The sequence below is a fragment of the Lytechinus pictus genome, chromosome 1, assembly GCF_037042905.1.
Source record: "Lytechinus pictus isolate F3 Inbred chromosome 1, Lp3.0, whole genome shotgun sequence".
Classification (NCBI taxonomy): Eukaryota; Metazoa; Echinodermata; class Echinoidea; order Temnopleuroida; family Toxopneustidae; genus Lytechinus; species Lytechinus pictus.
This window is the reverse complement of record NC_087245.1, coordinates 35,379,184-35,406,141: the sequence shown is the minus strand read 5'-3', so window position 1 is coordinate 35,406,141 and position 26,958 is coordinate 35,379,184. Positions and strand designations below refer to the sequence as shown.

At 35.6% G+C, this 26,958-nt stretch overlaps 1 protein-coding gene across 6 annotated transcripts; it reads right to left on the bottom strand.

Annotated features, from left to right (window-relative positions):
- Positions 1 to 383: 383 nt before the first annotated feature.
- On the bottom strand, positions 384 to 25,180 carry LOC129261723 (glutathione hydrolase 7-like). Of its 6 annotated transcripts, none has more exons than XM_064101374.1 (12): positions 20,414 to 20,701; positions 19,350 to 19,830; positions 16,415 to 16,590; positions 15,645 to 15,796; positions 12,423 to 12,546; positions 10,938 to 11,005; positions 10,136 to 10,209; positions 9,461 to 9,645; positions 8,254 to 8,723; positions 6,102 to 6,222; positions 4,972 to 5,212; positions 384 to 4,378 (listed from the first exon to the last, which is right to left on the bottom strand). In XM_064101374.1, exons 2-12 carry the CDS (start codon positions 19,432 to 19,434, stop codon positions 4,215 to 4,217), a joined length of 1,860 nt encoding a protein of 619 aa, XP_063957444.1. In that variant the 5' UTR covers positions 19,435 to 19,830; positions 20,414 to 20,701; the 3' UTR covers positions 384 to 4,214. The 6 variants fall into 6 exon arrangements, with proteins under 6 accessions (XP_063957444.1, XP_063957439.1, XP_063957435.1 ...); XM_064101369.1 differs by having other exon boundaries at positions 20,266 to 20,676; XM_064101365.1 differs by having other exon boundaries at positions 20,249 to 20,668.
- Positions 25,181 to 26,958: the final 1,778 nt, after the last annotated feature.

Below are 26,958 nucleotides of genomic sequence, written 5' to 3'. Positions count from 1 at the left end.
GCAACACAATTTCCAACACTAGCAAAATATATGTCCTGCACATCTTCACCTCAAAACCAATGTGTGTGCCAAATTTCATGAGAATTGGTAAAAAAATAAGTACCGTAGTTTGAAATGCAAGATTTTGCAGTAATAAAGTGTACCATTACCATGGCAACACAATTTCTGACATATGCGAAAAATGTGTCTCACACATCTTTACCCCAAGACAAATTAGTATTTCAAATTTCATTTATAAGAATCAGAAAGTAGTTTGACCCGCAAGATTTGCAATGGATGGACCGACCCACCGCCCATGCACCAAACCAAACGCTGATTCTACATTACCCCCTTCAAACTTCCTTCTGCAGGGGTATAATTAATTTGAATATTTTCTTTACAGGTAAGTTGGGCTCAGTTGGTAGAGTATCCTTCTCAGAGCCGGGAGGTCGGGCAGTCAAGCCCTGGCTTCGTCAGACCGAAAGATATTTAAAGATGGGAGTTGCTGCTTCCCGGTTTGGCGTTCAACGATTTTACATTAGGGGAAAGAACAACTTAATGTAGCATTAATGGCTCAGTGGCTGCCAGGCCCACGATCAACTGGCCAAAATTACTTTTTGGAAGATTTCTATTTCGAACAATAAAATATAGATTTTCATTATTATTGATATTACTTTATTATCAATAGTAGTAGTAGGAACTAGGAGTAGTAGTAGAAGTTTGCTCAAAACTGTTAAAGGGGGGTAGAGTACTTGTTGTTTCAAATATCACACAGTGATTTCTCAATGAATGAAATTTTCTAAATAACCTTTTCCATGAAATATTTTCATTTTCCAACTGAAATACATACATATCATCACTTCTTGATTGTTTCATATTGTTGATATGTACATAAAAAACATCAATATAAAATAAAAACAATTATTAATTCTAATGTATGGTATAGTTAATGAAACTATCCAAGGCAGTAATATAAAACTAAAAACCTATGAAAGGACAAGCCAAGCATTTTCACAGAATACAATGATCAGTTTGTGATAAGGGAGAAATACAAATTTATGAATCACACATAAAAAAAACCCACAGAAACATAACATACATGTAGCAAGTTGTTTTCAATGACAATATAGAATATATTGGGGTATAAAACAATACACAACACCATCATGGCAATCACTCTATCTGAGACTGAGAGCTACTAAGTTAAATTTCCAGAAAAATAATGAGAGACATATAGATATATAATTGTCCTAGTTTTAAGTACACACTATAAATAATGCCCCATTCTCAAAGTGCAACAATTTTGGTACATGTAGGCAATGTTTCACCATGAAGCTATAGCTTCATGGTTTCACTAAACTTGACATCAATAACAAGTTGCATTGTATGTTATTAGATGCTGATGTTGGTTGTGATTTGATTGGCAAAGATTAGACAAGGGGGGGGGGTGTTTCACTAAGTGTAAAATTATGCTTAAGTGGTATATTTGAAATATTGCATTTTCTGCTCAAAAGACGTGATTCCGTGTACAAAGTCAATGCACATTGTGTTTTTCAACCAAAAATCATAAATGTATGATTATTTTTACTTTTGTTGGTTTAAATGTATTCATTTTATGCTATTTATGATCGCAAAAGGGTCCCTGACAAAAATCATCAGAAAAACAAAGGTTTGAAAAAACAAAGAAATGCATAAGAATTCAAAAAACAATAAAATCCATAAGAAATTAATTGTGGAATAGCACGCCCAACACGTGTGAACATCGCTTCCCGAAGAACAGTTGTGTCCTCACCTATGCTTGAACTAGTTTAAGGAGGTAAAGCGGTCTAGAAAAACCACATCGCAAGGTGGTTTTCCAAACTGTTTTGGAAGACCGCTAATACGATTGTGTTAAACTAGTTTCTATTACACTTGATTAAACAATCAATGTTAATCAGGCCTACCATCAAGTTTGTGTTTTAGGTCCACAGATGCCTATCTTTCCTTCTATCACACACAGGTTTTAAACTGCAATATATATGCATAGGATTACAAAGAAAATAGAACAACTTTCTTTGTAATTGTCATGTTGCGAAGACAAAATAAAATATTGTGTATCTTATATAAGTGCAATCTTAATTTATCTTTATTCACATAAAAATGATCGCTACCCAATATCTTCAATAATCCTAAACAAATTGCACATGAATAATAAATGTGACAGTTTCTGTAAAATAAAAATATTAAGATTTCAGTAAGTATATTCAATGCAGTAAAAACATGAATTTGTGCAGTATTTTTAGTGACGCATACTGGGAGATATCTTTTACCCCATATTATGCATCATTCGGATGTTTCAAATACCTCAGAGTTATGGCAAAGAGAAAATTACTAATTGAATACAATAAAGACCTCTAGTTTTCAAAACATAATACCTGGATAAAATGATAGCACATGAGGTATTTCATTATGTGTACACTTGCTGCATTTTCACTGCTATTTCACCGTTATTGCATCATAATACATGTAAATTGTTAAATCATCTACATTGGTATACTGAAGGGGTCAAGAATTCCACAAAGATTGTTTGAAGAAACAACTCCCTCGAGCTGCCCCCAAATTAAAAAAAAGGCAATAAGTAATTGCAGTCATTCATTTTTCTCGTTGAATTTACCTTGAATGTCTGAAAGGGTGATTTCACTATATATTTCATTAAAAAAATCATTACCTATTAAAGAAATATAATTGTTTCAGCTTGCTTGTTTCACTCAGTCATAAATTTCTGGGTTGTATCAAATAATCAGCCCTCTGAAACTACTCATAGCCTGATGGCTCTTTGGTTTCACAAAGGATAATTCTAAAAAGATTCTAGTGGGAAAATCATATTTGATTAAAGAAGATAATCATATTTTCAAGAAAAAAAAGGGCGTACTTGTAATGTTTATAAAGCAAATTTTCTGATTCTTGATAGTTTCAGATTGATTCGAATAAAGGCAGTTAACAGTTGTAATTAAATAGTCTTTCATGTTGTAAAAACTCCTGTTGTAAGAGACTAACAGTGGCAACTGCCTGATAACTGAAGTGATTTATTGTGTTCACTCAAGCAGGACTAATTACCATAGAAATTGAGAATAAGTGTAATATTACTAATTTTGCAGAAAAGTGCATAACTGAATGGTTTCCACAGATTGCACTATATGTACTGCTACACATTCTTGAATATCTCAGTGACTGGATCCAATTCTCTACCCATAATTTCTATCAAATTAATAGAAAAGTATGAATATTAAATTATTACCATATTATTAACAATTCAGTTTTTCTATTAAAAAATACGATTTTGGCTTGTGTGTAAGTTTTCAAAAAAAATTGCGTTAACTGCACACAACAAATATAATAGCCCAATCAAATTTTTCATATACGTATTAACTTTTTTTAAAATTTTAACTCAATAATTTCATGTAAATTGCAAATTTCATGACTTCATTACACTTAGTACAATGAATACTTCCATAATTCCATTTTGTGTGTGTGTTTATGTTTGTTCTTCAAATTTATGTATCCCTACCATTTATTTTTAGACAAGTGGAATGCCTTTGGCAGTCTTGCCTGCATAAGGCAATTCAATATAGCAGCAGTGCTGACTTTGAAATCAACTAGTCCTGAAGAATAACTATTAAGAAAAACACCATTCATATGATAACATGTTCATTGACCATAAATGATCTTTGACATCGATCATGTGACCTAAGACTTGTCCAAGTTTAATGAACTAAATCCATAAACTTTCAAAGTTATGATGGCAATTCAATAAATACCCCCAACATGGTCAAAGTTTATTGACCCTAAATGACCTTTGACCTTGGTCATGTGACCTGAAACTTTAGCAGGATGCTCCCTTATGTCTAAGTTTTATTAATGTTGGCAATCACACAAGGAATATGATTAAAACAAAAACAAAAACAAAAACAAACAAAAAGAAAACACAACAAAACCCTTTTCAATTGGAGTAACCCTTGTCTAAAAAAACACATTTAACTTTAATAAGCTAATCATTAGTATCATTACACACATTCAAAATGTGATTCAGTTTACATTTTTTAATTCCACATATTACTATTCATTTTGAATTTTAAAATTATGACAATGAATAAAAAATCAACAATTTTTGCCACATTGAGTAGCAAAAGAAGACAAAACCTGTGTAACTTTACATGTATGGATGAATAAAAAATATTATTATTAACTAAGCTAACCTAAAAATCTGATGCTTTGGCACCTAATCTTCTGGTATCAGAGTGAGCTGTGAGTTTATCTTTGGCTTCAGAAGCAACATTGACAACACCTAGACGATATCTTTTTGATTGCACTACATGTCCTAGCTCTTCTAAACCTTCCTGTATCGAAGGACTTAGACCATCTAGATGAAAGAATGGAAGAAGGAAACAGAAATTATTAATTTTCCAAATGCAGTTTTATCATGTACAACATTAAGTAGATGATAGAATATACAGGATTCTTTTTTGAGCATTCAAAAATTGCTTACATTAAAAGTATTTAAAACCAGTTCATTAGGCTGATACAAACAAGGTCGTGTAAGTTAGCAATCAAGCAATGATTATTATTTTTTCCTCAATTTATGGATGGATAGAGATAGATAGACAGACAGACATACAGACGGGTGGGGGGGGGGGGGGCAGGCGGGCATGTATAGTGTAGTGTGGTAAAATTCAGTATACAACAGATATAGTGAAGCGGATACAGAGAGAAATGTATACCAAAAAAAAGAAGTAATGTCAGAACGAAAAATGGGAAGGGATTAGGAGTAGACTGAAGTTATGTATATCATTTTAACATAATGAACATTTTTCACATGAACATATATTTGAGCAATATAAAGGATAAATACAGACTTACAAAATGAAGTACAGTTCGAACACTATGGTCATACAGATTTAAATAAGACGACAGATAGAATGCAATTTTCAAAAAAAGTTTGTTGAACTGTCTTACCTTCAACATTCACTAGGTTTTGGTAAAGCGAGGGAAATATCCTGTTGTCGCGTTCGACATCGTTCGAGAGAGACACATTTAATGATAAGAGCTTTAGAGCTACATCTATTGGTGCTGACTGAATGGATGTTGGTCCTATTCCGGTGATGGCATACCGAGCGAGGCAAGGACTCTCTTCACTCCATGTGAGCAATGGAGCCATGTTGGACATTGGTCGTCGACCTGGTGATATTGCGTTAGCCTACATGTATGGAATAAGGTAAATGAGCATGTTAGAACCACCACTGGTGCTACATGTATATATCAAGGGCAGAATCCAGTAACCTATCTGTGCTTGTAACACCAACACCACCATTAACACTGACATCATCCCATAAACCACACCTCAGGAAAGACTGTATTTGGTGTGGGAGCTATGGAATCATTTGTGCTACCAACACTTCTGTGCTCTTAACAATAACACCAGTATTAACACTGAAGTCATCCCATAAACCTCACCTCAGGAAAGACTGTATTTGGTGTGGGAGCTATGGAATCATTTGTGCTCTCAACACTTCTGTGCTCTTAACAATAACACCAGTATTAACACTGAAATCATCCCACAAACCTCACCTCAGGAAAGACTGTATTTGGTGTGGGAGCTATGGAATCATTTGTGCTCTCAACACTTCTGTGCTCTCAACACTTCTGTGCTCTTAACACCAACACCAGCATTAACACCGAAATCATCCCATAAACCTCACCTCATGGAAGACTGTATTTGGTGTGGGTAAGTTAGGGTTCACACTAACATTGAAATCATCCACTAGTGACTTAATGGACATGTCCACCCCAGAAAAATGTTGATTTGAATAAATAGAGAAAAATCCAACAAGCCTTACACTGAAAATTTCATCAAAATACAATTATTGATTGTATTGTAGTATTCTATCATTGCTTTATTCTTTCTTGTTGAATGTTATATTATGTGAGATAATTGAAAAAATAAACGAAACTGAAACTGATAAACCTCACCAAGAACAACTGGTTTTAGTGTTAGGTGGTGGAGGTCTTATTTGTGCTCTCAACACCAACAATACTATACTGAAACACTAACACTGAAATGACCGAATGGTGGAAATAAACCTCACCTGAGGAACGACTGTATTTGGTGTCAAGTATTTCCCATCCCAATTGAAGCTGTTCATTGCATTGTTTAGAATAATCCCATCAGGTGTCATCAAACCAGAACCAAACGGAGAGTTGAGAGTACTGATAGAAAAAAAGACGAAATATGAAACCTTCATAGTTCTACTCCATGTATGGCACGTGTGTTGAGAAAACCCAGAGCAAGATATATCTTCATATATTTTAAGGAAACCAAAACCCAAGAAGAGAAGCAATCTTATTGGAAAGAGTAAAATGAGAGGAGCAATTTAAAACCTGTTTTATCAAAATCGGTTATAGAATAAGCGAGTTATGGAAGTTTGAAAACTCTTGTTGTACTTTCTATAGGGATCCTCAAATTGGCAAAACGTGCTTCAAAATGGCTGATTTTGTGGACAACTCTCATTTCGTTTTGTACACAAATTTTCAGATATTCCTCATTATCTTTCAAATTGCATCGTGCCTCCTTCTGAGCACAACATGTCATGGGAAAATATGCTTCACACCACATATGTCAAGGTCAGGAGGAGATAATGTGAAATATGTAAAATAAAGGAAAAAAATCTGAAAATTTGTGTACAAAACAAATGGTGAGTTGTCCACAAAATCAGCCATTTTGAAGCATGTTTGCCAATTTGAGGATCCCCATAGAAAGTACAACAAGACTTTTTAAACGTCCATAACTTGCTTATTTCATAACCGATTTTGATGAAACTTGTTTTAAATTGTTCCTCTCATATTACTCTTTCTAATAAGATTGCTTCTCTTCTTGGGTTTTGGTTTCCTTTAATGACCAGACAACAGAACCCATCCTACTGGATTAAACTAATCAAATGTCCAATGTTTCCATCAAGTTTAATCCCAGTCAGAATAATAACTTTTATTTCAATGGTAGTCCCATCAGATTTAGTATTGTGGTCGCAATCATTCCCGATATTTGCCTACGCTGTGGTGATTGGCCCCCAACTTTGTCTGTTATTATTATTTCACATACTCATTTTTTAAAGATATGTATATGTTATGTACCTGTTACATCAAAATTGTACATTAAGTTTTACACTACTGCCCTACATCGGCAGTAATGCGTCATGACCTGGGCCTATCTTAATATTTATTATGTTTTGTATTGACTTTGTAAATTTCTTTCCTTTACTGTGATTTCAATAAAGTAATATCAAATCAAAATCTACTCATTGCTATAGATATCCACTTGGTCTTCTACTATCCGGGGCCCGTTTCATAAATCCGATCTTAAGTTAAGAAAGACTTTCAGAACGACTAGTGATCCTTTCTTGTGGTAAATGATATTCACCGTTAAATGTCCATTGGTGATTATTTAGCACGTAAGAAAGGTTCACAGTCGTTCTTAAAGTCGCTCTTAACTTACGAACAGCTTTATGAAACTCCCACCTGTACTACTATCAATACTGTCTAATTGCTAAATGAGCTACACTACATTTGGTCTAACATCAATTCCAAAATAGTTCTTTTCACCACAAAACACTCAATTAACTAAAATGCACAAAATTATGTTGATGATGTCAAAGATAACAATATATTTTTTTATTTGATATCATTTATTCCATTCATCATAAAAAACAAAACAAGGCACATACAAAGTTAACATTAATTACATGGGAAAATTGTATATTGATAGACATGTATCAAGTATTACAAATCTATCCAAGAGTAAATTTTACCATTATTCATAAGCACGTATGTACACATGTTTTCTTTATATATGGGAACCTTGTAGAAATGAAAGTACAATATCTGCTGCAGCCTTGGTACCATATGGTAGCTCATATTAAATCATGTATAAAGCTTTGGTACAGATTAATCAATAATATGAATTTGAGTATATATGTATGCTGAGGGACAAGGAAGTCTCTTATATTATCCATGCAGAGCTGCCAAAAAACACATTTTGGTACAAAAAATTGAAAAATTACACATATGAAGCATGCCAATCAAATTTAACAAAAAACCACATTTTGCAATAAAAAAATCATATTTTGTCACTTTTGATTAAGAAGAAACATACCAAATATCGTTAAAGCGTATTAGTTGGCAACTTTGTCCATGCCTTCTTTTTTGTTTTTACTGCTAAAATACTATAAAGGGTGTAAATCTTACCTTGTAAGTGACACAAGGTTGTTATTCCCATCAGCAACAGACACCAAAGATGTGGCTCGAGTTGCATATAGCTGCTGGAAGACGTCCCCTTGAAAGTAATATGTATAATCGTACGTTGCTGTATCGTTCACCATATCTCGGACTCGCTCTGTGGTATTGTCGCTCAGCATAGAATCTGTCAAATTTGCCGTCGTGGGTGTCTGCCGAGGGTCACCGAGTTGGCGTGCCATGGCGGCGATGAATTTGGATATTTCAATGACTTGATGGTAGCTCGATGCGGGCGTGTCGCTCGAGATGGATAGGTTGAGAGCAGACATGGTATGTAGGGAAGAGAGGATGGATGCCCCTGAGCTGGGGGCTGGCATGCTGAAGATATGATGGAGTTTGTAGGAAGACTGGATGGGCGTGGCTGGCTGGCTGGTGTACTTGTGTATGTCTTCAAGACTCAGGATGCCTCCCGCACCTCCAACCTGGATAAAAAAAAACCCAAGTTTCAAGTTTATTTATTCAAAACCAAAAAAATCACATCATAATCAAAATAGATATACATACAACGTAAATGAGTACATGAACATACATCGATTAGATTATAGCATAGACGAATTGGTTTTAGGACCCCTTTAAAAGCAAAGCTTGTGAATAGTGCCCTGGAATACTTATGATTATTAACATAAAACATAGGATATACTAATCTACAAGAAACAAAAGGAGAGAAAAAAAAAATAGATATATAATAAGGTTAAGATGCTAAAAAGGATTCTTGTTCTTTACAATGACGTCGCCAAACCGTGCAATTTTGGATCCATACGATTTTGTCCATTGCACGCACCCACCCACCCAGACTGCAGGCACCACTTGATGGTGCATCAAGAATAAAAAGGAGGTGTTACGGACTAGATCCCTCAAGAAATTTTTTACCACAGGGTACTGGGTTCATTTTAGGATGCCTCCTGCACCTCCAACTTTTGTGAATTTCGATGCAAAAAATGCTCATGCAGTGCGAGCTCAGTCTGTTGATTATGTGCGCTGCAAACACGAGTGGTGCCTGCAGTCTGGGTGGGTGGGTGCGTGCAATGGACAAAATCGTATGGATCCAAAATTGCACGGTTTGGCGACGTCATTGTAAAATGGGCTGAATGATCGATATCGACCAACCAATCAAGTGACAAGGATCTATCTAGGTGTCATCTAAAATGATATACCTTACCGTATCTATGATCTGTTGTGCAATGGTATCGTTGTTGTAGAGTACATCTGATCCCTGTTTAGCGATTAACCTCAAGAGATTGGCAAGAGATGGTCTGTGGATGGTATCATTGAATTTCTTCTTTTCAAAGAGCTCACGTAATGACTCCGACATCCAAGAGAAATCTGTCTCGCTGATGTCAGCAGCTAGGAAATAGCATAAAAAGAATATGGACATGTTTATTTATTCCGAGTCATTCATCGCAACCACGTTCAGTTGGATAATTCATAATATTGACAAGGATAGAAATACAAGAAGGACAATTGAATTTAATCCATGAAAAAGAGGGGGGGGACTGAAAAACACAATAAATAAAAATGAAGATTTAAGAATAGTTCCTAATGAATACAATTAGAACAGTACATGCAAATGATGTTATCATTGAAAGGCAATTGGCAAAGTTACAATTTTTTAGAAAATCTTATGCAACAGGGCCAAGGATAGAAAATTTTAAAAGCAAGTGCAAACCATCACTTCAGTTAAGGTCATATACCAGAATTCAAAAGGAGGAAGAGAATGTAGTTCCATGATGTGAGGTGAAAATATAAAAAAAACGACAGAAGGACTTACAGAAAAAAAAAACAGTGACAAAATAGAGCAAAGTCTAGTAACATAAAGATGTTTAAAATGTCTTACCAAGCTGTTGAGTGATTTGAAATCCATTTTCAGCCAGTTCGATTGATGGTTCTACCAACTCTGACCATTTCAACCTACGGGACAAATATCAATATTATTATAATTGAATAGAATTGCAATAATTGCTAATCTATTTCATTATAATCTGTAGTATGGAGAAATGGAACTTTTAATGTTGAAATGAATATAATATTAATTTCTAATGATCCTAATCAAGGTTCTAAATGATGTAAAATAATGGTTCATTCATTGATTATGGGGAGGAAAATTATATTTTGATTCTCTTTAGAATATCTGTGATTAATTTGGGATCTTACTCTTTCTTTTTTTATGCTTTCTTTGCATTTGCAAGGCTTTGCTTCGCTTCACTCTCTCTCTCTCTCTCTTTTGATGACAAGACATTGAATGATGACCAAATAAAGTAGAAATACCCATACTTAAGAAAGAAGAGGCTTTCTTGGAGTGTTGACTCATCAAACTCACGACATAACTAATTCGAACTTATGCATATTAGGCCCTAATGCATATATATCTTTATTAATGTGTTGCTTTGTATAGTATATCTATTTCTTTGTGTGAAATTTTTCACATTATCCTTTTGTGATGTAATAAAGAAATGTGCCCTTGGAAAAGTGCAGTCAGTAATTTCAATAATTATTTATTACTCACGTTTTATCAATACTTAATTTCTACAAACCAAAAATATGAATGGAAAATTAATGATTGTTGCCAAATTTGAGGAGCAAACATGAATTAATGTTGACTGTCATAGGAAGCTATGTACACGGTTTATACCACTCACTTTCCATATTGTTTCCACGCTGCTTCTAATCCTTTCAGCTCACCAGGTGTTGCAACAGCTAAGCCTCCCTTTGAAACAAATAAAATAATTTAAGTTGTTTTCCACATAAATACTAGTTCTGCTTCACACATTCGTATAATTCCTTCAAGCAGATTAGTCTAAAGATATTATGCGCAGTAAGTACAATGTGCATTGTGTTTACAAGCAGACAGATTGGTGTGTGCACTTATTTTGAGTGAAGATCGTCCACTAGTCAAAGCTCTGCGCAGTTATACCTTGGTCACATTTGCTCTACGGCGGCCGTACGGCGAGTCAAAAACAGCCGTTTTATTCATTTTTATTCAAACCACCTATGTATAGCTGGTACAAAAATTGTTAAAACAGCTGTTTTGAATCGCCGTACAGCCACCGTAGAGCAAACGTGACCGAGGTATTTAAGACAAATATCCTTTCATACATGAAAACTCATAGGGCCTTTTCACACATGAATCTTGAATCATTGTAAAGATGATTGCAACTCGTCTTTAGAATCATCGGACCTTTCACACGCTCACTCGAAAACTGTGATTTGAATTCGAATTCCTGAGCGAAGGCGGTATGTGTCCTTGGTGACTTGTCAATCAAAGAACTGCATCGCAAATACAAACTACGATGAGTACATAACAATAGTATTATCTACGGAAGTGCTTGAAAGTTCACGTAAGCCCCGCCCACCAAAAGATGTTTTGGAGGTCAAGCCTTTCACACGCAAATTCGTACCATAATTTGAGTGAAACTTAACTGGAATGCCCCTCCAGAGTAGAATTTGAATTCGTGATTGTGATTTATAGCATTCATGATTCTAATCATGTTCTTGTTTGGTTTCACACGTGCTAGAATTTGTCATTAGCCTTATTTTTCACTGGAATCATCATTCAAATTACAATCTTTTCCCCGTGTGAAGGGCGGATAGTCTCTCCAAATGAACTTCATACCTGCAGACTGCTCCGACTAGTTTGCAGAAAGCAAGTTTGTATCTGCCCAACATCATAGGGACAGATGACAGGTTTAAACAGATCACTTTTCCGTACATGTACATCATGTGTGAAAAAGCTGAAAGTGTTATCTAACTATCAGCAGATATATTTGTAGGTTTTTTTCTGATTCTTTATCCAAAAAATTGTGCTCTTTATTGTGTAAATACTGATTTAATTATAACAAATTGTATGTTATGCGGACAGCTAGGGCCCTTGTGGAAAACAGTTTTGTCACTCAAAATGCTTCCCTTTATATCCTCTTTCCATTTTTTTCCAAATGTCTCATATTTTGATACCCTAGATGCCACACATGTTTCGTGCCTGGTGACGTTTTCGTAAACGCAACGATGTAAATGTAACAGCCTCATGAGACGTAGAACCAGGACACATTTGAAAATAAACAACTTCTTTGTATACATGTACATTGAATGAATTTCTTCTAAATGAAATGCTACACAAGATATCTCACCTGTAGAGCTGCTTGTGGATTGTTTTCAAACATGTTAGCACTGCTACCAGCTGGTGCTGTCTCCCTGAAATCAAACCCATTCAGGTCATTGGTAATAGGGTTACCTACCAGCAGAAAACCACCACTGCACAAAAGAAATAAAGAAAATTCTTAATTTGATTTAAATCACAGAAACCTACGTATAGAGGCCAATAGCCAGGCCTATACTCAGAGGACACAATAAAACATGTAGGACTGCGGATGGTCTTTATAAATATGTTATTACTGTTTAAGAGTTATTTTTCCAAGTTGAATTTTTGTAATAACACTTTTTTTTCCTTTAAAAAGAGGAAAAAGCCAGTTAATCTGATCATAAATCACATATTTAAATTTTAAACCAAAGGTGTCTTTAGAGCGGATGATCGTCAGAAAAAATTGTTTCTACAGTGTAATTAGGGTTATTTTTCCCAGGTTAAATTTTGTACTATCACATAATTTCTTTGGTGAAATGTGCCATACCTCCCCCCCCCCCCCCCCCCCCCCGCTACCAGAAGCAGTTTGTCTCTGTATAAAGGGGGCTTCAAGATTTGAACAAAATTATAAAGCGATGTTATCTTCTTATCTGAACGAGCCAGGGAGATTCTATTTGAATAGAATATCCTTGAACAAATCCAATCAGTTCTACATTACTGATATACTGTACATATTTATAAAAACACTGACATAAAACTAATTGTATGCCTACATCATACTATAGGCCTATTGCCAGTTCAAATAATGCATAGTGTATAGCGTTGGTGAGGTTGATTGGCGCTTGTTTCATAAAACTTAACATTTAAAGAGATACCAGATTCCAATGACAAACAGGCCTTTGGCGGTTTGGCCAACCAGATGACACAATTTCAGTAAAATAAAACGACAGCCATTCCTTTGAAATTTTGTGAAACAGTGCTCAGGATATGAATTTGACCTTCACATGCAGTACAATGTCATGTGAGTCAGGATTTGATATTGATCCTAGAGTTAATGATCAGTAAAAGCAATGTCAACCACAAACACAATATGCACTTTTGAAGGCCTCATACTCCGGGCTTATTTTTGCAGAGCAGTATTTAATTTCCCTTAATACAAGCAGATATGATTTTTTTTTTATACAAGTGAATACAAAGAGTCATATTAATGAATTACCATGCAGTTAAAAATGTTTATATATTTACAAAAATAACCAATGTTTTTACTATTACATCTTGACTATCACTTTGTGTATGTTTGATTTGAATGGATCATCCCAAATGATCGATTGCTCACATACATGTACACTGTACTGTACGTTGGAATAATCTGCATGGACCTTGGCGAAGTTTAACTTATACCATCTTCACAGTGGGTTTCAAACTTTTCCCAGTGAGTGCTGTCACAGGACAGCAATGTCCACCACTATAAACCAGCTATAAATGAAGAAGAGTTATCCGGATACAGTTCCGGGATACATTCTATGTGCCCATTCACACTGCAGGGGGTGATTTTAATCGTCTCTGCAAAATCACATAAGCTTGTGACCACATGAGCGATCCCGATATGACAGGAAAATGAGGAAACCGCTGATCTTTTATACAGATCAGCGCCAGAAACACATCTCTGCTCGCTGGATCCTCGATCTTAACTTTTAAAAATGGTCATTTATTATTTCAATCATTATTTATTTATTGGCTCCGAGTCAGAATTGCATTATTATTTGAAGTGCAAAATATTATAATTTCATCAAATTTAACATTCACAAATAAGATCGACTTGAATCCATTGGTTGCTTTTTTTGTTCTATTTCACTTTATACACCCATTGTAGAGAAAACATTGGTCAGCTTAACCAATCACGATTGGTTTATCCCAGTGTTGTAGTAGTGTGCCTTCACACTAAAAGCAGAGCGGGACAATCGCAGGACTGCCTCGCTGCTATGACTATAGTTTGAGCGCAAAAGTTTGTTGCAGAGTTATAGCAAGGCAAGGTTATCTCAGGGTGGTTTATTGCGGGTCTGAGAATTAACACTGAAGGCAACACCGCTACAGTCTCGGGACAGTCCCGGGACTGTAGTGGTGTTTGAGGCCAGTGTGAAGACAGTACGAGAGAGGCAAATAAAACATGTCTTGCATAATCTGCATTGGTCTGAAAGATTCCTTTGAATTGGGGTATAATTTTTTTACCTCTAGGATGTTGACTTAAAGGAGAATGAAACCCTTGAAACCAGCTGAATCCATATCAAAGAAAAAAATCAAAGAAACATATTGTTGAAAGTTTGAGGAAGATTGAATGAATAATAAGAAAGTTATGAGCATTTGAATATTGAGATCACTAATGCCATGTAGATCCTCCCATTGGCAATGCGACCAAGATCTGTGATGTCACAGACGTACAACTCCCTCATTACTTTAGTACTTATTTCACTTATATTCTCACTTTTATAGAGTATTTCACAAGGTGAGGTGTTCTCTTTATGAGAGGACAAGTACAGAGGTTTCACAACATTATATCATTGATGAATCGTTTGTCATATGATTAGAATGAGTAAAAGAAGATGTTTTGGGGTATATTTTCAGTGTCCAAAAGGGGAGAGTTGTTCATCTGTGACATCATAGATCTTGGTCGCATTGCCAATGGGAGGATCTCCATAGCATTAGTGATCTCGACATTCAAATGCTCATAACTCTTCTATTGCTAGTCCTATTTTACTCAAACTTTTGTTGATCTTATTCTTTGATTTTTCTGCTTTCACAAAAGCTAACTTGCTCCAAGAGTTTCATTCTCCTTTAAGTGAACACTAAACTGTATCACAGATTTTATAGTAGTGATAAGTGTAAATAAAATTTTATGTAACAGGTCCCTGGATGAAATAAAACTTTTCAAAATAATCATGTAAAGCCAAAGAAAGCCATAATGTGTAAAATATATCTGAATTTGTGTTGGGGGTTCACCTAATCAGTGAAGAGTTTTATACAGATAATGAAATCTGTCTAAGTTGAAATAGTGGCCTTGATAAACATGACAGTATTTGTAAAGTAAGGGTTTCTGTATTAATGTAGTAACAGTAAAATAAAAAAATACATGAACCAAAATACAGGGGCATAACCTAGGCTGTGATGGAGCCCATCAGCTCAGGAGTTATGTGTAATAAAAGAGGCAAGAATTATTAACATGAATATTATTAGCATTAATGTTGATAACATAAGAATTTAAGAGAATTCTTACCCTCCTAATCCTGAGTAATGACCATGTACTACTCCAAGACAAAACGCTGCTGCAACCGCTGCATCGACTGCATGCCCTCCACGCTTCAGCACGTCTGCTCCGATGTCCGAACACACTTCAACATCAGTAGCTATCGCACCATGCGGGTCTATCTAAGTATGAACAGAGCAGTTGGATCTGCTATTATTGCAAATCAACTTCAACATGCATTTGTTGGTTTCAAGAAAGAATCAACACCACTTCTCATAGGTTGTTTAATAAAACCAAATATTACATCAGACGCAACATGATTTTCAATCAAAGAGAAGCCACAGTTGTTTACCAAACAGACATTACACATAGTTTAGAAACAAAATATATCGGTCTCATTTGAGAGTATATGATTTGACAAGAATAATTGATGACAGATGAATGTCGGTTGTTGCAGTAAGAAACCATATCTACCACCCTGCTCACTGCAAAAGCCATTTTTGTTAACTTTGAAACAAAATTTCATCAAAGGATTCTAAGCTCTGTTCGGGGGAGCATTTCATCAACATTTATTTTCCTACAAGTTGGCAAATCCTACAACTTTCCTTGATTTTGATTGACTGACAATCATAGTTCCTACATGTATATGGTAAATTTTCAGATGAAACATGCATAGTCTCACAAAATATTTGCACATTTTGTTGTATTTCAGTCCCTTACAGGTATCTTTCCATCATTTCTGGATGTCAATAATCTGGATTTTCGTCACTAAAATTTATATTGTAGCTATGATCCCTTACCTGTCTAATTCCAGCAATGATAGATATGACCATGCCAATAGTCACGGCCAAAGCAAACACCAGAGATGTCACGATGATGAATCGCAGGCCATCATAACCACATATCAACTCCTGTTGGACAATTACATTTTCTTTCAATGGTGCTCTTTCCTTTGGATTGATGAGGGCATGTTTATCTGTCAAGAAATAATTTTAAAAAATTAACAAAATTGATATGATCTGAGCTTGTGGGCAATGCCTTAACCCCCTGATTGCTAAGTTTAAAATCTTGATGTCTGGTATATTATTGACTTTGGAGAACTGAAATTTCAACAAAATAAATCCCCCCTCATCCATTCATCTCTCCTTTTACACTAAAGTATACACCCTCTCACTCTCCCCATCAACCTGTCTAAATTGATGAGATGCTTACCAATTGACAGATATAAAACTGGGAGAAGGGATGGATGTAATCATAAGAGCTTCAAATTTCCATAGATACTGATTCAAATAAAAAATAATAATATCCTCCATCCCCTCTTGATTTCTGTTCCTTCAAGGATATCAGAGTTGATACACCAAGACAGGAGAGAGCATTTTGCATTGGAGCATCCTGTTAAAGCTATGATACCTATGAGCATTCTAAGCATTGATATCTATTTTAATAATTCAAGGACGCAGAGAGTGTTGTAGCTAGACCATTTTTAGTGCCGGGCAAAGTGTAAACCGCAAAGTGGCATGAGCAAAGGAAATGAAGCGCTCACCCCATGGCGAAGAGTTAGGGGCAGGGTTTCAGGATTATTAGTGCCTTACAATCTTCAAATTGAGGGGTGAATTCTGTAATCAATTGAAGAACCCAATTCTTGAGAATCCTGTATCATTAAATGACCTGATTGAGCTCATTTGTGTGAATGTTTCTCAAGCAGTTTAGGGGGAATTTGTGGCAGGTGGCAAAGTACTTTTTTTACCATGAGTGGCAGGCTTAAATTCATGGATGTGGATCCAACTGGGTGCAGACAGTTCACATTCATGAAAGGTAGAGGACTAGGGAGGTGTTTCACAAAGAGCTAAGTATGACTTAAAGGGATCGTTTCAATTTGTGAGCAGCCGATTTAAAAAATCATCAAACTAATATTGAAACTTAGTCAAATAACTTGGACCTGTCGATAAACGTAAAATGTCTCTGATACCATCATATATTGGAATCGGGTGCAAGACTGTAAAAAGTTTATAGGCATCTAACAGTCTAGTTCAACTATAGAGGCCGTTCTCATTACGCTTTTTTAAACTAGTTTACTGGAAACCGATTCAGGAAACCACTTTGGAAGATCGCTTTGCTAGCGTTCCCACTTGATCACACGAAAGTGGTTTTCAAAATCACTTCACGTAAAGCGCTCTTGTTGCTATGGAAACGCTCTCAGTGGGGTGACACGTTTCGCGCGAAATTTGAAACCGCAGCATAGGCATTCTACACCTGTCGTGTGGAGTAGCGCGCTCAAAATGTGCGAAGATCACTTCCCGAAGAACGGTTGTGTCCTCACTTACGCTAAAACCAGTTTAACGAGGCAAAGCGATCTTGAAAACTACATCGCGAGGTGGTTTTCCAAACTGGTTTGGAAGATCGCTTCCAAGACCGCTTTGACCGTTCTCACTACGCGTTAAACTAGTTTCCACTAAACTACATGTAGTTTCCAGTAAACAAGTTTTAGGAACGTAGTGAGAACAGCCTCTATATTTGTTTGGCCCTCTTTTGAGAGTGAGACCCAAAATCTCTTGGACTTCACATGCAGCTTATATTATACAGTGTATTCACATCTGATGAAGATGGTTTTATCATACAACTGAATTATACTATTCAATGTGTCATAGGTTCCATACATTATGTCGGTTTTCTCAGAAATGGGTCGTACCGTGATACAAATGGTTTTGATGACCGCCAATGTTACATGTCATTAAAGCCACTTAATAAAAGAAGAGAAAAAAAAACATGCACTATGCAGATGATATGTTTTTAAATCTCTATTTGATTTGGGGTTAAAAATCCTATTTTGCCAACATGTTTTTTTTTCATTATAAACTCAATAGAAACAAAAGCAATTATGCATTGATAATTTTTTGTTTGAGAGATGTAACATTTTTTAAGGACAAGTTTACCTCTAACAAAAAGTTGATTTGAATAAAAAGGGAAAATCCAAAAAGCATAAATCACTGAAATTTTCATCAAAACGGCTATATGCACATCTTGAACAGTTGGTATGAAAATGAGGCGAGTAATGACATTATCCACTCACTATCTCTTTTATATTTTATGATATGAAATATTTTAATTTTCTCCTCAATGTCATGTGAAAGTCCTATTTTTTTACTCCTCCCTGAACATGTGGAATTACCATTGTTTCAACAATTTGTGATTCAGTCAAGTTCATACTTATTGTCAGATCTGTAAAAAATATCACTGAGTTGTGCATATATACCTGTACTAGGTGAAAAATAAGCAAAAAGTTAAAGTGTAACTTTCTTATTTTACATCTGATTTCGGTGAAATTTTCAGCATTACAGGATGAAACATTCTCATAAAAATTTGCTTTTAAGTTAAGACGTGTGTAAATCATCAGATCTTTATACATTTTAATGAATAATATTCACTCTTTCTGAGTCTTGCAGTGATTTCAACCTTTGCAGTCTGTACTTTTTAATAAGATTTTACTTCAATTAATTTCTCCTCCAATTCTCTTTCGTCGTCGAGACTTCTCCGGACTTTCCGTGTAAAATTGAGCTGATTGGCGGGGCAGAGGCGTGACATCACAATCTATTGATAATGCGATCAGTATCGCGTAATTCAAAACCCAGCCCATTTTTCTCCCTTAAAGAGCCCTTTCTCGCTCACAACACCAACACCATGCAACACTGAACTTGAAATCACCCCAATGAAATACACCACACGCATACTATGTACCTTGTTTTGGAGGTGCTATGCGTATTTCCAAACCTTCTGCGTTAAGGGAAGAAGATGATGGGATTCCTAGATCTCCACTTGCCATTATTGGTTTGTGCTCAAAGATTCCTTCAAATATTACAAAGACTGAATTTACTGCTATACATGTAAGACCATCAATGCTTTGTATCTCTCTTCTTCCTTCCCCACACGTTTGTCGATCACTGATGATGCAACAGAGATTGCAGACAAATTAACAATCTTGGAGCAGGGTGATTTCTTCGATTTTTTAAAGAGAAATACCGCTAGAAGATGTCCAACGTTCCCTTAAAGGGTCAAATAATGTTGTGGTATCACAGAATTTTGCTTTGTGGTGTCCACAGCATGCCTCCACAATGTCTCACTCGGCTTAAGAGATGCTGATCTTGAATGTGTTGTATCCCATAGATGTATTGCATGCACTATGCCGAGTGCAGCAATTGATTAAAATTATTCAAGGAAGCTGTACAGAGAGATGGTAATGCAATCAGTGGCGTTGCAGGTGTGTTGTGTGTGATCAGTGCACCAGGGTCAGTACAGTAGCTAGGGTTTTAAAGACAGTGTGTGAAGCAACACTTAAATATTGAGTAATTCTACTCCGTACCAGCATAAAAGGGACATGATATTGATATGGAGTAATTCTGTCGGAAAGATTTACTGAGAAAATGTATTTAGTCATCAAATTCCCAGGGGTCTATATTTTTTTATATGACTATATGAAAATGGTGCTATTAGAACCCTTTTGGTAGCCAACCAAGATCAAGACAACCGGCTTGAAGACTTCTGTCTCTTACGACGTTTAGAAGATCTTCCCAGGTAAAAAAGGTTGGGTCATTCTACCAAGCTGTGGAATGCTTTTATTAAAGACAAGTTCAGGTTACCTTCACATGATATTTACCCTACTACAATACAATGTCCCATTTAGAAACCAAACAGAATCTCCTTTGCAAAAAAGGTTCTCAAGTTCAGTACAGGTAGTGTTCCACTACAGTGCAAATCAAAATAGTCCATAAGCTTGCAGGTGATACATAATATACTCCACATACCACAGAGAATCCACAAAACATATTCACTGACAAGGTTCCAATGATTGGTGCGTAGACATGAGAATTCCCATAAAACATCCGTAAAGCATAATGTAATGCATGCCATCAGCTAACTTGAATGTCTGCATCAAGGCTTGATATACCATACACTAAATCAAACTTCCATTTCTGAAACATCTCGGGTGCGACAGCCTGGAAAATACCCCAAAACACACTTGCCTCTATCTCTTTCTCTTACTCCCCACTACAGTAGACGTAATAATACGTGTTTTGAACCGCTCACTCTGTGAAGGTGTCACTGTAGGAGTCAATATAATCAACATGCCCGGTAAGCTGTGGGAAGAATAGAAAGACCACAATAGATGCCATGGGCCAACGCACCACTAAAGCCAAAGGAGTACTAAAAAACTCAACATTGATTATGTTGTTTCCCATTTCTGTTTTCTTTTCCTTTCTTTTTCATAGTTGACGTGTGCCTCCAAGGATTGACCAAATAGAATGTAGTGAATAGATGGATATCGGAGAGAGCATCCTTTATGTACTGTAATATTGTATTGAACTGGGAATGAAAAATAAGGATATATATCAGGGAAAATTACACAGGGACAGGGGCTCAGGTAATTTTGCCCCCATAATAATAAAAAAGAACCCTGGAAACTATAAAAAAAAAAAAGGAGCCCAGGACCCCGTCTTACAAAGAGTTACGATTGATCCAACCAATCGAAACTCTATGGAAATCCATCAGTGTCATAATTTTTTCTACAGGAAATTTGCACAATGTGCTTTGTAATCAAAGAGAGTCACAGTGAATTTTCAAGAAAACAATGAATGCATGAATTTACATCATAGCTAGAAAAATATTTTGAACAAACATGCATAATAGATGTTGATGTTGCTGGCCGTCCATAGTTGTGATTGATCGGATCAATCGCAACTCTTTGTAAGATGGGGCCCTGGAGTCTGGACAAACCCCATTCCTTCATTGTTATCCAATGTTGAAGATTTAGGCAAAAAAGGCGTGCATGTACGTCGTGAAAAGTAGCCCCCCGCCCCCCCCCCCAAAAAAAAAAATAATAATAATAATAATAATAATAATAAATAAATCAATTAAAAAAAAAAAAAAACATGAAAAAACTAATACAATGATACCCCAAACAGAGAATATCTTGTCAGAAAAATATGAAATCTTATAATATGAGAAGTACAACTCATACACGATTCAAGACTGCAGCAGTGCACACATTGAAAAAAACTGAGATGAATATGATTATTTACAACAAAAATTCCTATGATAATAAAGTTCTACGTTTATTGAACCAAAATGACCTTTGACATCATGTGACCTGAAATTCATGCATATTGATCAGTAATGCTTGATTACCCTTGTGTCCAAAATTCATGAACTAGGTCCATAAACTTTCTAAATAACTTAAATCCAATATTGCAGATTAGGCTAAGATTTCAATGTTGATGACAACACCGTCGGCACGGCTTTGCCTACATGTACATGTAGCAGTCTCACTCTGCGATGCAGGCAAGCATCGAGACTAAAACGTTTGATAACTAATATGATGCATTAGATACTGTATTCATTGCTGCTTCCTATTTTGTTATGAGAGACATGTCATACATCTGTGTATGAAAACAAAAATTAAATAATAAATAAGTAAGTTTATTGTAAAGTAATTGAATGTAATTAAAAGTAATTGACAGTAATTGAAGTCAATTACATTTTTTTTCAATTAAAATTACAATTACTTTCTTTTTCAAAACATTACAATTACTCAAAAAATGTAATTAATTACATACAGTATTGATCAATTACCTTGTAATTTTTCACAAAATATTGCTTAAGTTTACAATTCAATACGGGTAACCATTATTTATGAGATTTTGATGAAATTTTTAGCACTTTTCTTGGTGAACTTCACTCTATTTGCTTTATAGATATTTCAGCCCGGAGGTACATGTACCCCAACAAAACAATTCTGCATGCAACAGATCTTACCATTCGACTGTTCCACTCCCCCTTGAACATTGGCCATATTGCTCAAGAAATCAAATGATTCCCAAAAACTTAATATCCTTTTTCTTCTCAATACAAGGTACTCTGAAAATATAGGGCATCCCAACTAGGGTACACGAAGCAGAACACAAGTGTTATCAACTAAAGGAAATCCTGATGTAATGACTGCTGAAACAAAAGTGAACCTCCCCTCTCATTATCAATCTCCTATATACCTTAATTAAATTTGTGTAAATTTATGCTAATAGGAAAGCTCTATGGCGAACTCATCTTGTATACTGTACATGCAAAATAAACAATGCAAGATGCCGGGGGTTTCAATGCAACAAGCAGTTGGACAGTGGTGAAATCCGGAGATATTACATGGCTTGTAATTATTTGAGAGAATTGAACCATAATACAAATCAATATATCACAGGGCTAAAGCTGCACTGAGTCCCTGGATCAATATTGTCAACAGCTGTTACCCATGCAATTTAACATTTCTATGTGTCTGGTCTCTGTTAAAGTTATGCAGTACATATGTACAATAAATGGTTTGGAAAATTTCACTGTTAAATGTCTAAAATTCCCCCTCCCAAAAAAAAATGAAGGGGCTGTTCAAGCAAAAATTTGTACATTTCATCTGATGATATGATGGTAGCTCACTACAGGCCTGAACCCAAAGGCTGACGGACACAAAACGTACTTTTAACGGATACAGCGGACAGGCAAAATTTCAAAACCCAGTTCTGATCTCATATGATACTAACTGGCAGCTTATATAGATAAATTTCCACTATTCTGGAAGCTTCAAGTATTTGTCTTTAAAAAGAACATTCTCCTTCTTTCTAGAGCATTCTAGAAGACTCTTCAATGACCTCAGTGAAATTAAAGGGGAATCCAACCCAAATGAAAACTTGTTTTTATAAGGAAAAGAAAAATCGGACAAGTTGATAGGTGAAAGTTTGAACAATATTGGACAAACAACAAGAAAGGTATGAATTTTTAAAAGTTGTAAATATTGGTAATCACTATAACCATGGAGACTTCAAATTGGCCGCATATGGGATGTCATAGTGATGTAAGGCAAGGACTACCCTTTCATGTACTCAGGTCCCGGGGGGGCCACTTACATTGACGAGTGGATACCATGCGCGACCAAAAAAACACGTAAAAAGGATGTCTTTTTCACGATAGGGCACGTTACATACGTAACGTGATAAGGGTGTCAAAAAACACAAAAATAATGAAAGAAGGGTATCTATTTCTACATTGTCTATGTACATTCCAGAAATAACAAAAACTACTCAACCTCATTAAATAGGAATGCCTAACAAAGCTTTACTGAGACATTCTGGAATATTATTAATCATTATATGTTATGAATATCCTTATAGAGGATATAACTAATGAATGTAATTGCTCTTTACAATTCTTATACATAACAAATGAAAATCCATTTAGGAATAAGAATGCTTAAATAGTGATGTCATAATCATGTGGGCAGCTATCCCATATCTAAATTCATTTCAATTATTTTCTTCCTTATATAAAAGGGGTAGTAGTGAACTAATGTGTCTGATGATATATCCACTGGACAAACATAATCACTTCAAACTTTTGGGAAAATGTTATTTGGGGGAATTTATATCACATGACATTTGGAGGAGCTGCTCTTCTGAGACGTAACAAAATAGAAAAATTCACAATTCATAACTCTGTTATTCTTTGATGAACTTTCATTAAATCTTCACTAATATTTTACTTAAATTTTTCTGCTCTTATTAAAAATAGCTTATTTTAAACTCTTCATGTACCACACACATATACCGTACGTCTCAACCACTCCAAAACTAGGCCAAATCTTTTTTCTGGTTGTTTCAGTCAATCAGTGTTTTCAAACTACCTTTGTCAGTTCCTGGGTTTTTTTCTGATCAGGGGTACAGATAGATCAGGGTAAATTTCCTATCAAAAAATACCAAGTAATTTTGGCAGTGTGGAAGCAAATTAAGTACTGCAATATTCCCAAAAGAAAATACCACTGAATAGTAGGTACTTGTCAAAGTTACGAGTTACACTATGTGTGACCACTGGTCAATTTGTGATTTCTGATAATCCAGGAATTTTGATTGTTCAAACTATCAAGCTGGGAGGCAAACAAAGGCACAACTCACACATACAAACTACATACTGTATATAAACATAATTTACCTGCTTTCCTGAAAATACCCATAGGAACAGAAGCAGTCAGGTTTCCAAATTAAATAGTTGTCAGTATAAGTTGATGGTCATTAAATAGGCCATGGAGACACAAAGACAAGAGGTGGTTGCATGTCTCATTTAGAAAATAGTGAAAGTGTTTGAATTGACGATCACACCAAATTTTGAAGACGTAAAGCCAGTGTAAAGCTTTAAATGTTTCCACTGCAAGAATTCCAGTCAATGGACATTTTGTGCTATAAAATACATCTCCTCGAATATGAGTTGTTAGAGCTGCATAGTTTCTTTTGTAGTTTCAGCAACTCCATGCTCCAGTCAGTTCTTGTGCTGAAAGTGCATCCAGCCTGAACCAAGATTACCCAGAAGGAAAAACCAGACTTAAGTCCAAATCTTTATTTACTGGTTTCAAGAAGGGGAGAGTGGGTTTGGCTAAAAAATCGGAGGGTCAAATGGATTACTGTTAGTGTAGTATTTGAGACAGTTCCTTTAATAGTGCTAGCACAGATTTTGAGCATAGAGAACATCTCACAGCACAGTGCACATGGCCAGGAGGAGCACAAACTCAGCAGCACCTCAAAATCAAAATTTTTAAAGTAGCATTGCCACGGGAAGGGGGGGGGGGGGGCACTTCCATTGACGAGTGGATAACAGGTGCGAACCAAATGGTTTTAAGATGAAATGTTTATAAATGGAATGCCATTAGACTAAATGAAAGTAGACCATGTGGTGAGTAGCCTGGGGGGGGGGGCAGTCAAATATATTGCTGTACACACGCATGACCAAAAAAAAAATCACGTTTGAAGGGGTGTTTATTCAGTTTGGACGCGGGCTGCATGCGCATGCACTCGTTAAGGGAATCAAAAACACTGATTTTCCAAAAAAGGGGTAGTTTTGAAAGACTGGTCAATGGTCAATCGCAGGGTCAAACGATTTAGGGTATTTTTTTTCCGAAGCTTTTTTTTAAGACTAGCCAAACGTGTTTAGGGTATGTTTTTTTTCCTCAAGCTTTTTCCCTGGGGTCATATTCTGGCGATAACTTGTTTAGGGGCCAAAATGTGTAAATACAGCCTGCGAAAAACTTGTTTAGGGGGTTATTTTGCATACAGAGAAAAAGTCGTTTAGGAGGTGTTTGGCCATGCGTGTGTACAGCAATACATTTGACTGCCCCCCCCCCTCGGGTAAACAGGTTGGCAGTAGTCGAATTGGCAATTTACCACTTTACCTACCCAGTAATGTGTATTAACTTTTATCTTAGTTTACTTGTGTAAGGTATTATTGTGCATGTCAGAACTGTAGTAAATTACTAAATTTCACCACTTTTCGTATTTTTCTGACTGGATGCCTATGAACTCAACATGTCCGATGGGGCAAGTAAGGCCCCCCGGATTAATACATAATTAAAAACTCTATGGTTACATCTGTTAAAAATTTACAATGCAGTGTAGACATTACCACACTTTATTATGGTATATAATATATGTGTCCACTACCAATAAAACACATAGATACACCATAATATAATTGTGACAGTAGAAAACATAATCCGAGAATCCTTTTTCCCGTAATATTGGATAGGATTAATATTAATCCTAAAATGGGGGTGTTTTGGTTAATAACTAATTGTTAATACTATACTTGTAGGTGATTGTATTAAAAAAAACTGAACTATTTTTACTTTCAATACAGCAACATAACATACATGTAGGTTTTGATCAGGCATCCTCATTTGCCCATTTCGGTGGGGCAAATAAGGCCGCCAGACAAAAACATTCACGGCTCATCAATATGCAACTTAGGCTGATTCATTCTAACATTTAACTAATGGATAATGTCTGTCTACTCTAGTCTCTAGACCTAGTAATAGACATCTAATCATGTTTCTCTTGTTTTACATTAAAAAGATAATAATTGGAATTATAAAAAAGGTGGCCTTATTTCCCCAATCACCCCTATATTTTTACTGTCCAGTTGAGTTTTAACTGGATTAGTAACCATCAACTGGAAACCAGTTCGATTATAAGTTCATTTTATTTGTCTTCCAACTTTGAGTTTGAATACATGACAAACATACAAGTGTGTATGAAACAATAAGCAGAGTACATGATAAAACAAACAGGTATACATAAAACAGAGTATGCAGAAAACATTGTTTTTTAATACATTATACAGAAAAGAAATAATTTCAAAGGAAGACGAGGAGACCTAAGTGAAGCAATGCTTGTAAATTAAGGTTCCTCATTACGAATTCAAAGAACATTGGATAAACAACACAGAAATGGCAATATAATATAAAATGATAACTAAAGAGAGAGGCGGG